We start from the raw sequence: 14,108 nt of genomic DNA on the forward strand, positions 1-14,108 counted from the left end.
ATGTTGATCTTGTACAACATTCTTCCTGATCTTGTTTATTCTAATACTTTTTTAGTGAATTCCTTACGATTTTCTGTAAATAAGATTGTATCATCAGCAAGCAGAGGTAGTTATACCTTTTCCTTTCAAAGCTAGATGCCTTTTATTTTCTCATCTAATTGCCCTGGCTAGAAGCAATGTTAAGCAGAGTAATGAGAGTGGACATTTTGTCTTATTCCTGATTTCAAGGGGAAGGCATTCAGTCTTTCACCACTATGTATGAATATTTGTAGGTTACCTTTATCAGATTGAAGAAGTCCCAACTTCTAGTTTGTTTTATGTTTTTATTATGAAAGAAAAATCATTTGGATCCAGCTGTCTTATAAACTGGTTAGTTTATATATAGTTTTACTATCTTGTGACTAAAATTCTTCTAAAAGCTATTAGAGCTTTGTGTGTGTTTATGTTCAGATGTGATTGTAGATGTGTGTATGTATTATGCTATCTGCTGTGTCTGCAGAAATCTGGCATAGTTGATCAGAGGTCCTGTAGGAAACTTTATTCCATTTAGTTTAAACAAATATAAAATATCCTAAGTCCAGTTTAAAAGATTTTAGTTTATTTGACTTATGCAAATCTTTGAGAAATCAATTAGTTTTAAAATTGTTGCTAAAATAATGTCTTAAATTTTTAGTCAACGTAGTCTTTGCTAGAAGTCTTGGTCATGAAGCTATAAATACAAACTAAAACATGATCTGGTACAATTCTTTGATAGCGAGGATAATTCAGTATTGTTGATTTAGTAAAACAGTTGTTACCTTCAGAGTTACTGACAACATACCTATGTATTTAACTTTAAGGTTCTTACTTAGAAAAACACTTGATATTAACAGTCTCTAATATTGATTAATAAAAAATAAAATAGTGATTACCTCTGTCAAATACGTCAGTTTCATTAGTAATTAAGGTATGATTGTTAAAGAATAAATTAGGCAATTGTAAATGGGATAAGCATTTATAAATAGACATTTTATATAATTTGAAATCTTAAAGTTATGTCATATTATGTAAGAAATAATATGGGTTATATCTAAATAAGTCTGGGTTATATCTAAATACGATGAAAACCTAAAACACATTGCTGAATAAATAATTTGTTCTTGACTTCTCATTATTTATTTATTTATTTATTTATTTATACAGTCTCATTCAGTTGCTCAGTCTAGAGTGCCCTGGCATCAACCTAGTTCATAGCAACTGCAAACTCCTAGGTTCAAGCAGTCCTCTTGCTTCAGCCTTCCAAGTTGCTATAACTATAGGCGCCTGCCACAATGCCTGGCTAATTTTACTATTTTTTTCTAGTAGAGATGGAGGTCTCACTCTTGTTCAGGCTGGTCTTGAACTTCTAAGCTTTTTTTTTTTTTTTTTTTGGCCAGGGCTGGGTTTGAACCCGCCACCTCTGGCATATGGGACTGGCGCCCTACTCCTTGAGCCACAGGCGCCGCCCTTGAACTTCTAAGCTTAAGGAATTCTCCCACATCAGCCTTCCAGAGTACTAGGATTACAGGCATGAGCCACTGTGTTTGGCTTCTTACATTTTATAAAAATACTAAATATATTTAGATTTATTAATATATGTAAATTATAAAAAGACAAATGTTTTCTATTATAAATAATTTTGTCTAATTTGGAGGTTATTCAAAAGCCATTATACCGGAGGTGGCAGGTTCAAACCTGGCCCTGGCCAAAAACTGCAAATAAAATAATATAAAATAAAAAAGTACAGAGAAATTAAACTCAAGAAAATAACCTAGTAAATAGGAGAGAAAGATATAAAGTAAGTTATGGATATAAAGATGTATTTTTGATTTAAAAAGTTAAAAAGGTAATTCCATTAAAAAGATACTCCAGGGCAGCGCCTGTGGCTCAAGGAGTAGGGCGCCAGTCCCATATGCCGGAGGTGGCGGGTTCAAACCTAGCCCCGGCCAAAAACCACAAAAAAAAAAAAAAAAAGATACTCTTATGTGATGGATTTTTGTCCTAATGTAAAATGATTGGTTGTTCCAGGCTTGGCACCTGTGGCTCAAGCAGCGAAGGCACAAGCCACATACACCTGAGCTGGTGGGTTCAAATCCAGCCCAGGCCACCAAACAATGATGATGGCTACAACCAAAAAATAGCCCAGCATTGTGCCAGGCGCCTGTAGTCCAGCTACTTGGGAGGCAGAGGCAAGAAAATCGCTTGAGCCCAGGAGCTGGAGTTTGCTATGAACTGTGATACCACGACACTCTTACCCAGGGCAACAGCTTGAGGCTCGGTCTCAAAAAAAAAAAAAAAAAAATTGTTTTTGCCAATGGAAAAAAAATGTAGGACTAAGACTGAGTGTTTAAGAAAATGGTGAAAAGTGTAAACTGGTCAAAGAGGATTTATGAAGGCTTAGTTTTATGAAGGAAGGTATCTGTGTTCTGGTTGTCTGAAATTGGAAAAAAATTGTAAGTTTTTCTAATAATTAAACATTGATGTTAGGGATTCCCTGATGATATAGGACCAAAGTCCTCTGTTGTTTAAGACAAGGAGGTTTTCCTGAAGCATTAATAAAATTGGAAGATGTTTGGATACTTCATTCTAAAACCTGTTTCTTTAATAGCCATCTTCTAAACTGCAGTTTTTATTTAGTGCCCCCCCTTTTTCCCTGGTATCTGTTTCCTATATTTTGCTTGGAAATGGTGCATACCTTTTTGCTCAAAGTTTTGGTAGAAAAATGAGGATGCACATTATACATGGATAGTACTAATTCTGTATCTGTTTAAATGTTTTAAATTCTTTTGTTTATGCTTATGTGTTAAAATGTAAATCTATGTGAAAAAAATATATGCTAAAATTCCTTTCTAGTGCAAAAAAGGTACCTAAATAAAAGCAAATAAAATTTTGAATTAAAAAAATGAAAATGAAAGATTTTTTTTTCTAAAAAGTGACCCAAAACATGGGTGGGCATTATCCATAGGAGTATATCGGAAATGCAAAATACAGTGATTTCCGTTTAAAAGTGTTGCCCTCTTCATCTAAAATTATTTTATTCTGTTTGTTTGTGACAGAGTCTCATTATGTTGCACCGGGTAGAGTGCTATGGCATCACAGCTCACAGCAACCTCTAACTCTTGGGGTTAAGTGATTCTCTTGCCTCGGCCTCCCCAGTAGCTGGGACTACAGGTGCCCCACAACGCCCAGGGCTATTTTTTGGTTGTAGTTGTCCTTGTTTATTTTGGCAGGTCTAGGCTGGATTTCCATTCACCAGCCTCGGTGTATGTGGCTGGCGTCCTAGCTGCTGAGCTACAGATGCTGAGCCATGAAATTGTTTTATTTTTATAGAGTTTTGCTTTTGAAATTTCTCAGTCTCAAATCTCAGATATTTAACTTGCTGTATCTTAGAGGTCATAGATCACCATCTTTAGCTTTTTCTTCCCTTGAGAAGGCTTGGGTGGATAACTTGTTTCTTTGACTTTTTATCCCTTCTTCTGTAACTTTTTTCTCTTGCTCTGCTGTTAGAACCTGACACTAAATTGTTTATCTTGAAGCCTTGGTTGTACTTGTGGTTTTTCTTGATCTGACTTGAATTGTTACACTCATTTGTGTAACATTTCCTCTCTAAGTTTAAGTACCCTTTTCTCTGGGTTTAATTTGGAGGTTATCTAAATGAGCTTCTGGAAAGAAGAAACAATTACACTATACAATGTTTTTCTCCTTACATTTTAGCTGGCCTAAGAACCAAAGATTCTACCTTTTATCAAGATAATTTCCTGTGTTGCCTTTATTAGGCTTTTGATGGCTTGAAACAAAAATAAATAAAATCCTCTGCTTTAAAAAGGTTAGGTTTTTTTCTTCCTTTTTTTTTTTTTAAATCTATGTCATTCTCTGCATTGCTTTTAAAGCTTTTTGGTTATCACTCTGGTTACATAAATGACTGTTACTTCACAAGTGATATGAGATCCTATTTTGATCAAGTGTTTTGAGTCTTTTTAACATCTTTGACAAGCTTCCTTAAAATAAAATTCTAATGTTAGTCTTTTTAACCTAAAATTAGGATTTTTCAAGGTGGGCCCCTGGAAAACATGGAAAGACATAACCTGTAGAGATATTAAATGATTAGGATTATTTGGTAAATTTTATAAAAAAGTATTCAATGATAAATGATACTACATCTTCTTTTAGCTGCGTTATGGGTGTTGTTGATATAAATGTTTCAAAAATTAAATAAATTTGTAGAAACCTTTTTTTTAGTTATAATTTTGGTTATCTTAAATGCTATATAGCATTTCCTTATCAATTGTAAACTTTTATCAGAATTTTTAACCATCACTGTTCTAAGGGTTTTTATGATTCACACTTACTATTTTAATTCTTCTGTAGAAACTTTTACGATCAGACTCATGAGAAAGACTTCATATATATGTATATAGATTTCTAATAAGTTTCAGATCAATGGACTTAATAAAAATTTCCATAGCTGAGTGTTAATAAAAAAGAATGGATTCATCAGACTACTAGTGGAAAGCAAACGGGATAAAATTTAATTACATGAAGTTGAATAACTGATGAAAATAATGTTTTTACTACTTTATTCAAAACATTGATGGTTCTTTTACTCAAATGTTTTCTGGGTGAAGATTTTCTCTTTGAAACTGTATGTAATTTACAACCATTTGTTAAAGTGTAATTTTGTAAACACAGATAAAAACATCTATTTTACTCTCCCTACTTAATTCCTCCACAATTTGAAAACTAATTTTTAGGATTCTTATGGCAAAATAGTTGTTTCCATAAGTCCAATAAAAATCTGCTTGTTCTTTATAGCAGTATACAGTTTAAAACATTTTGACTGGAACTTTGACTGAAATGTCATATTTGAAAATATGCATAAAATGCCTGACTTCAAAAAGTTCCTAGCTTTACAGTGAGTAAAAAAAAAAAAACACTGTCAATGCCCAGTAGGCCCTAGAACTTTGAGACTAAGTAAAATCTAAAGTCGGCCTTCCTTTGGCTTAAAGTGTTTAAATGTGAGATTTCTATATGGCCAGTTTAGGAAAAAAAAAGTTATATTTCCAATAAAATCTATTCTACACCTGTGATTAGATTGCAGGTATGTTCATTGTTTTTGAGTTCCTTTTACCTACCTGTAGACTAGATTAGAACCTAAACTCTAGGTTTCTCAAATTCAACTTTCTTCCATAAAATTAGTAAAAATGGGAATTATCCTGTTCCCAAAGCCCTATAAATTGAAACTAAATAAATTTGAAGAAATAAGTCTTATGTTTGATGTGTAGGCCAATGCCTGATGCCATAACCAGAGATACTCAAACTGCAAACCAGGATAAGTTGTCATTTTTCAGGCTATTGAGAGCTTTTCCCAAGACATCAGAACAAGACTCCATATCATAATGAGACTCTGAACCTTCTTAAATGCCTGCCTTTTCACTTGACAAAAAAGTCTTGTAATTAAAATTTCACCATCAGTAACTGCTGTAAATAACTTGACAAACCCCAACCTAAGAAATTCTTTTAGTCCACCTAGTGGGTAATTTTAACGGTAATACTACATATCTCTAACCAAGCCTTCCTTTGTGTTGTACTGGTGGTCCCTTTTGTAAAGTTGGCAGTCTCTAAAGTGCTCCTCAGTGGCCACAACAGGTTTCACCAGTCTCCCCCAGGGTCTTTTGATTTGTGTAGATGGTTGCCCCTCAGGCTTGTGCTCTTGGTTCAAAACTAATTAAATTTGTTATAGTGTTGAATTTTTGTATTATGATTTTTAAACCTTATTCTTATTGCTTATTTAATCTTGGTGAAGTTAAAACTTCCAAAGGATGATGTTAGCTCAACACTTTGAGAGGATTGCTAATAACTATGGAAATAGCAGGAGAGAACTCAACTGCTGGCCTCAGGAAAATCTGCCCTGAGAAAATTTTTCCTTCTGGCCTCTTTGTTACTCAAATGTTGGCCAGACCATGACTTTAAGACTAGTTTTACCCATCATCATCATCACTCACTAATTCAGCTTTTCAGCTCCTGGAAAATTTACTATTTCCAGCGAGCTTTTCTTTATAAACAATACATTATGATTACATTTCTCTTTCTAATAGAACTCTAACCTCCTTGTTCTGTGAACATAGCAAAGACCACCAGTCTATATCTATGTCCCAAATAGCAATTCTTGCTTCTCAGAGTAAAACGTTAAGTCTAGAGATTCATCTCTGTGTTTTATTTTTGATTTTGACACGATTGTGGTCTTCAGTTTTACTGATCTTTTCTTCTTCAGTGTTTAATCTGCTGTATGCTTTCTTACCCAGTGTATTTTTCATCTAAAATGTTGTACATTCCAGCTCTAGATGACGGGTTTAGGTCATTTAAGAATATGTTCCATGTCTTTGCTTAATATGTCAACCCTCAGTGTAATTTGTTGAACCTGTAAGGTGGATATGATAACTTCACATTGTTTACTAATTCAGTTATCTGTGTCACTTGGAGGTTTTTCCCCTTGTTATAAGTCATATTTTTCTGTTTCTTTACATGCCTGGTATTATTTTATTATACTCTAGACATTGTCAGTTTTATTTTTGGAGAGCTAGATATTTTTACATTCAATAAAGGAGCTTTTTTTCTGGTGTGCAATTATGTTACTTAAAAAACAATGTGACCTTTTTACAGCTTGCTCTTAAACTTTGTTAGGCAAGATCAGAACAGCATTTAGTCTAGAGTTAATTTTCTCTGCTATTGGGGAAAGACCTTTCTTAATGCTCTATGGCACATGAATCTTGAGTTTTTCCACTTTGGGGTCACTGTTCCGGGTAAGCCCCGTGCAGTATTACCTGCAATCGTTCACTTGGTTACCCATGCAGTGATGAGTTCTCAGCTGAGCTCACTAGGAAGCCAGCCTGCTGCAGACCTATAGAGTTCTTTCTGTGTAGCTCTCTTTTCCAGTAATCTGTCCTGCAAACTAGCCATCTTTCCTCACTCAACTCCCATCTTTGCTTCTTTCATTTAGGGATATAGGTGGCACTACTGTGTCCTTTCCACAGGCAGGAAACTTTGAGCTAAGAGCTAGATAGTAGGGCTTGCCTTAAATTCCTTTCCCTCAGAGATCGAACACTTGTTTCTTTGTAATTCATTTGGTTTTTTAGTTGTCTCAGGCAGAAGGGTAAATTTGTTTCTTCTTAATTCTATTTTGCCTGGAAGCAGTAGTCTTAGTTTTTTAGTGAAACGATTAGCTAGCATATGAAGTGTGAATGACCCGCATAAAACCATTATTGAACTTATATTTAGAACTTCAAAATTTTGTTTATTACTCTGAGGTTTGTAGAAGTTTAATGTATTGTAGAGAGTATGTAGTATGTAAACAAACATACAAAGGAGTATAATAGTAAAACGTGCTTTTCTGAATAGTTGGATGGAATTTTTATTTAGTGTAGTAGTGGGATGTTTTAAGGAATTTTTTAACTGATTCCCTTATCAAAATTAAGACAGAGTTACATGAGAGGATGTTTTTGTGACATGAGCTTTATTAGTTTTCATGTTTTAAAAATAACTATTAATTTTCAGGCATATTAATGAGGATAAGAGAAAAACAGAAGCTCAAAAACAAATTTTTGATGTTGTTTATGAAGTAGATGGTTGCCCGGTAAGTATTCTTTTTTGACAATTGTCAATTTATTTTTTCTTTCTGGTTAATGAGGTTTCTACAGTTTTAATGTAAGCAGAACCTTGGTACCACTTTCTTTTAAATTATGATTTCTTAATTACTTGATATCAGAAGATCTCTATTATTCATATTTTCAATCTGCACAGGCTAATCTTTTATCTTCTCACCGAAGTTTAGTACAACGAGTTGAAACCATTTCTCTAGGTGAGCATCCCTGTGACAGAGGAGAACAAGTAACTCTCTTCCTCTTCAATGACTGCCTTGAGGTAAAGTTGCACTTTGTATAGAATAATGGCTCTGCTGACTTTTGTGACTTCCTTGAGTATTTAAACCAAGCTTTGCTTGAAATACGTTATAGAAATTTAAAGTAAACTTAATCACTTTCTTGAAAGTTTAGACCAATTGTTGATTTAATAATTGTTGATTTAATAAAGTACTTTTAGAAACTGTGATATTAAGAAGTATGATAAATTTCTATGATTTTAAATCCAAGTCAAAGTGAATATTTTTATGCAAATAAATGCTTTGGTCAAGAATTTAGGGAACTTTTGTTTCTATTTTATATTTATTCAAGTTTCACAAAATACTTAAGAGGTTTTCTTTTTGAAATTTACTTTGATTTTTCCAGTAAAAATGAAGTCCCTATTTTGTTGAAGAGAGAGATAACGCGACACTTTAATAGTATTTATTCTTTATTTCTTGATTCTTCCATTTCAGATTTTAAAGTGAATGAGTGGTCAGCATATTAGCTGGAGTATAATGATTCTAATTCTAAGATTCTTAATTATCCAAATTGTTTTTCTTCTGTGTTATCCCTACCAAAAAAATGAATTATGTTTGTGTGGTTTTTTTCAATCTTTTCTCTCTTTTTATATGTACTTTTAAACAACGAAACGGTCTAGTAAGAGATAAAAAGAAGTGGATTTTCCTTCATCTTAGTAGAGAAAAATGTTCATTTTGATATGGCAGATGTTAGCAAGAAGACTTATTTGACATTTGTTAGTAGTAACTCTTTGTTGCCTTCATCAAAGCAGTCGAAGGATTTCCTTTTTCTTTTAAAGTCTGTATTCCTTTCTTTTATCCTTCTCTCCTTCAAGTGCTGCCCTCTTATACCACATGTATAATTATTTATAGTATAACATACAAGGGACTCTTAGACAGCAAGCCATGTATAGAACAATTGCTGATGCACTAAAATCTCACCAAAAAAGTCAGTTGTGTTAGATGCAGAGTTTTGTTGTTACAAGCTTAATGAAAAAAGATATTTTCCTTTGGTCATTAATGTTACAAAAAGCACAAAAGTAAAAAGAAAGTAAAAATACCATACCTGTGGCTCAAAGGGCTAGGGCGCCGGCCCCATATGCCAGAGGTAGTGGGTTCAAACCCAGCCCTGGCCAGAAAAAAAAAAAAAAAATTACCATACATAAATGACCACATCCTAAAGTGAGAAAGTGAAATCATGAACCACCAATTTTGTCTCTCCTATGAGAACTTCAGTTTGTCTTGCTTCTGAGGTCAGGGCTACGTGAAAGTTAATTTTTGACCAAATTTTGACTCAATTTGTATTATCATGGAGTTTCATTTTACATAGTTTCTCTGTTTGTTTGCTTTTTTATTCTTTTGAAGTCCCTTAGGTCATCTTGGGGTTTTTTTGCAATTAAAATGGCTTTATTCCACCTGGGTGCTGGTTGTGTAAGATTTCCCTCCCTGGGCTAGGACAAAATCCACTTTTTTTATTTATTTATTTATTTGTTTTAGGTCATCTTGTTCATTCATCTAATAGGTTAGGTTATCTGTATTTCCTTGCCTATCTATTCTGGTTTTCACCTCCTTATTCCTGATACAGCTCTTGCCTTGCTTTAAATTTGATTTTATATCCCCACCAGATTCCTTGAAGCCTTCTGTAATTAACTCATGGACTTACTTTCCACTTTAATTCCTGCCTTTGGCCATCCCCTGTGGCTTCCAAGTCCCTGGAAGGGCCTCATTTCTTTTGCCTTCTTGAATTTAGTATTATTTTGTTCTATTCTTTTTTGGCTTCCCTGCCTCATAATCACTTCAACAGAAACTGCTTTATTTATGACATATTTGGACTTCAAAATTCATGGTCAATAAATATTTAAAAAACAAAAATAATAAATTCTAAATGAACTCTTATTCTTTAGCTTATTTGTTTAAAAGAATTAACACATTTCTTAGCAAATTTGGGATGAAAAGTATGGTACTTCCTTAACTGATAACCTATGGCAAACATCATACTTAATGATAAAAGTTAGAAACGTTCAAAATGGGTCAAATCTATATTGTTTTCTCTTTAATATGATAAGTGATATTTTATGGAAACTAAACTAATTTTGAATGTGTTTCCTTTTTTGTATTATCTGTGTTTTGAGGGTTTTCAGTATTAACACTTATTTTTAAAAATAAACTTTAAATCATTTAATTATTATCAAATTAATTTATAAGTATATTCTAATATTACAGTGGAAAAATTATTAAGAGTTTATTGCTTATTTTCACTATATTGACATAAATGATCTTTTGATATCTGGTATAAATATATTTGATATGTAACATGGACCTGTTTCATATTTCTGCATCAATGTGGATATGATACACTGCTTAGCTTTTGGTCTTTTTTCAGTAGCCACCACAAAGTTTTTCAGCCATACTTTGTCATATTTATGTGATAACCAATCTATCTTAGTTTAGTAAGTAATTTAAACTAAATTTTTATGTTAATATATTTCAGTTGGTAATTATTATTGCAAAAGAGATGTTCTTTAACAAAAGGCAACATCATATACTAAGCTTTCACAGAAGTAAAAAATAAAAAATTTAAAGATCCTGGGTACATCAGGAATCACATGGTCCTTTCTAGTTTTGCTCCTGTCTTCTCCACTGTTACTTTGCCTCTTTTCTTTTGAATGAGATCCGAGTTTAGGTAAAATTATATCCTAACACAACACCTTGAATTTATAATTTATATCAGTTATTTAATGTATTTAATTATATTTGTAATATTTCCCTTTCTCAATAGTGTATAAAATATGACAGTAGGAACCATAGATGTTATTTTCTCATTTATCCAATTTCCCTTTTAAACTCAAGGCTTTGGTTTCAAGATTCCTTCATTGTTTGATTCTATTGCTTCTCACAAGGCTTCTAGTTCTTTCCTACTTCTGCAACCTTTTCCAGACACAATATGCCTTTGGCTGTTTTCCTGATTTTTGAGTTCCTATATAAACATGGGCATTTCTGCTACACACTTATATTCTTTTGTCACCTAGTAACTCTGCTTATACTATAGCAATTTTAGAATGTCTTATATATGGTTAAATGAGTTTTATATAGATTCATGTATTTATTGCTATTTTAGCTTTAGTTGGTCTTTAATTGTTTTTATTCATATTACTGATGATGACTTTTTTATTTTCTATAATTAGATAGCAAGAAAACGGCACAAGGTTATTGGTACCTTTAGGAGTCCTCATGGCCATGCCCGACCTCCAGCTTCTCTTAAGCATATTCATCTAATGCCTCTTTCTCAGATTAAGAAGGTGCTGGACATAAGAGAGACAGAAGGTATGCTTCTTGATGAACTATTGGTTCAATAAAAATAGTTCATATTCATTGTAGGTTTGATTCACTCCATTAAGGATTTTTTTTTAACCGGTAAATTATCTTTAAAAATGGTTGATTCTGCTAAAGAAATTGTTCTTGTTCCTCTATTCCAATTCCTTTTCTAGAGACATACTTGATTTTTTTATGTTTTCAGAAGAAAGTATTGTCTTAACCTATAAGATATCCTCATCCGTTAAGAGTTCAAGAGCTCTTAAATGGTTGTGCATTAAAATAGTGCCCAAGCTTAGCCTGTTTTCACACTAAAATTTATCTTTGTTTTCTTCAGGATACAAAAGAGATAACTGGGTCTATTACCTGTACTTCCTATCTTAACAACTTTCCTGTTGCCAGTGGCCGCATTTTTAGGGATATGTTTAGAATATGGATTAAGAATAGATGCAAGTGAAATAAGTATACCTAAAGTTACTGGTAGACTTGATAAGGGGTCAAGTATGTAGTAAGGACAGTTTTTATTCTCATCATTGATGGTATTAGAGAGATAGTCCTTTGCAGGCCTGAAATTGCCAAAAATTGTTTACCTAAAACAATGCCATGTTTAATTGGGACTTGGTACTGTATGTGCATGGCCATATCCTGGACATTGGGCATATATATATTTTGTTTTTTTTTTTTTTTTTGCAGTTTTTGGCTGGGGCTGGGTTTGAACCCGCCACCTCCGGCATATGGGGCCAGCGCCCTACTCCTTTGAGCCACAGGCGCCACCCTGGGCATATGTTTTTACAATGTAAGCTTTGTCCATCACTGATTCCTCTAATGATGAAAGGTTTCAATTCATGAGAAATGATTCTTAAAGCAAACTTGAACAGCAAAATTTATATTGCTTTTTTTCATTTAGTTCTCAAATTTCAGATGTATTAAAGGTTACATTATATCATCATCTGTTGGTATCCATGGGGCATTGGTTCTAGTATCTCCCGTAGATACCGGAATCTGTGGATGCTCCAGTCCCTGATATAAAATGGCATAATATTTGCATATAACCCATGCACATCTTCCCCTTTTGATCTAATTATTCTTAAACTCCATTATAGAAAAGATTAAATATTATGGAAATATTGCTTAATATATTATATTTTATAATTAAGTTATCATTATTGGTTCCTTACATGGTGTACTATATATTATTCTTTCCAGTGCTTCAACTTAATTTTGTGATATTCTTGTCTAGTTGAAAATAGAGGGGTCAGGAGTATAAAGAAGAAATAATTTCGTTGAAATTCTGTTGCTCTGAGGGAACTAAATTTGTATAAATCTGTCATTTTCTAAGGAGTAACACTGAATGCTTGTGGTTGTTCTGGAACCCTAGATTGCCACAACGCTTTTGCCTTGCTTGTGAGGCCCCCAACAGAGCAGGCAAATGTGCTGCTCAGTTTCCAGATGACATCAGATGAACTTCCAAAAGAAGACTGGCTGAGGATGCTGTGTCGACATGTAGCCAACACCATTTGCAAAGCTGATGCTGTAAGTTCTGTAACCAGTATTATAATGATGGTTTAAACTCTGGGTCAAGACATTCAGGCTAAACCTATGCATTTCTTGTAGAGCTCTGTTTTTCACACTGATAGACCTGTAAGTTTCTAATGGCTTATTTATTGTGAATGTAGGAGTGTTTTAGTTCTGTGTACATTCAGAAACACTGGTTTAACAAGTTGTTCTGGACAAGACTTTTAAAATTCAGACATAAGTAGTATTTTCGTAGTCCCTAGCTTATATACAGATAGGCCCTTAATAGTCTTATATCTTCTGTGCCTTTGATTAGTGAAGCTTTGGAATTTTTTGTAATATACTCAGTGATTTTCACTGGTGCTCTTAGGTGTGGCTGTTAGTAAAACAGAGAGTATTTTGTTCTTTTTTTTTTTTCTTAATTCTATGGAAAGCAATAGATGGATTGTCACAATCCATTTTTCTCATACCACCCTCTTAAAATCAAATTATATGAGTATATAATTACTATTATACAGATTAAAGTGAAAATAGATGAAAAATCAAAATATTGAAGTTAAATGACTTTGCCAGATGTCAGGTAGCCTGTAGGAGATCTTAGATAAAATCTAGATCCCCTAAAATATAATTTGATTACTTCATCTCTGTATGTGTGAGAGATAATAATAGGCTTATATAGACCTCTTAATCTGAGTAAAGATGACATAGATTGAGAGAATGTATTGATATAATATAAGGTAGATGACCCTGTTCAGTACATTAGTACTGTAACTGAGATTGCCTTGGACATTTTTATGGGAATAAAACATTTTGTCATAGTTGTGGTATGTAATGTGGTATGTAAGGTAGATAATTAAAGCCCTCTACTAAAGTTTTTAGAATCAGACTTTTTGATTTGTTTGGGTTTTTTTCTTATTTTGTATGTTGTTACAAATAAAAAATAATTTTTTCACAAAATAGGTTCATAGAGGGAAATAAAATGCTAGCTGTACAACATAATGCTAGTTAGAAAAATGAACTAGCTAAAACTAGCTTTTGCTATAAGGCTTACACAATTCCTTAATAAAGAATTTTTTTCATAGTTCTAGGTATCCATATATAAAATGGGCTTCCTTACATTATAGTAATTCCTAATTATGGAAATAACTCCTGGATTTATCAGGATATCAGACTACGTGTATTATATAATCATTTTCATATGTATAACCCCAATACTGAAATGTCAAATTAATGGCAAATTTTTCTTAAAATGCAATCTATCGAATTAACTAGCCACAGGATTGCCAATACTAGAACTGAGATGTAGACAGTGAATGGTAAAATTTTATGAAGTAAAATAAGCCACAAGATG

General features: G+C 33.0%; 1 protein-coding gene across 8 annotated transcripts in view; it reads left to right on the forward strand.

The window, feature by feature from the left end:
- The window catches only part of ECT2 (epithelial cell transforming 2), a 97,384-nt gene that overhangs the window by 67,674 nt on the left and 15,602 nt on the right, over nt 1–14,108 (forward strand). For all 8 annotated transcript variants that reach the window (XM_053572473.1, XM_053572468.1, XM_053572470.1 and 5 more), the window contains 4 exons: nt 7,570–7,648; nt 7,816–7,935; nt 11,116–11,254; nt 12,621–12,775. In XM_053572473.1, the coding sequence (XP_053428448.1) occupies nt 7,570–7,648; nt 7,816–7,935; nt 11,116–11,254; nt 12,621–12,775 (493 nt within the window). The remainder of the gene's footprint in view (nt 1–7,569; nt 7,649–7,815; nt 7,936–11,115; nt 11,255–12,620; nt 12,776–14,108) is intronic.

Source organism: Nycticebus coucang, chromosome 20 (assembly GCF_027406575.1).
Source record: "Nycticebus coucang isolate mNycCou1 chromosome 20, mNycCou1.pri, whole genome shotgun sequence".
NCBI lineage: Eukaryota > Metazoa > Chordata > Mammalia > Primates > Lorisidae > Nycticebus > Nycticebus coucang.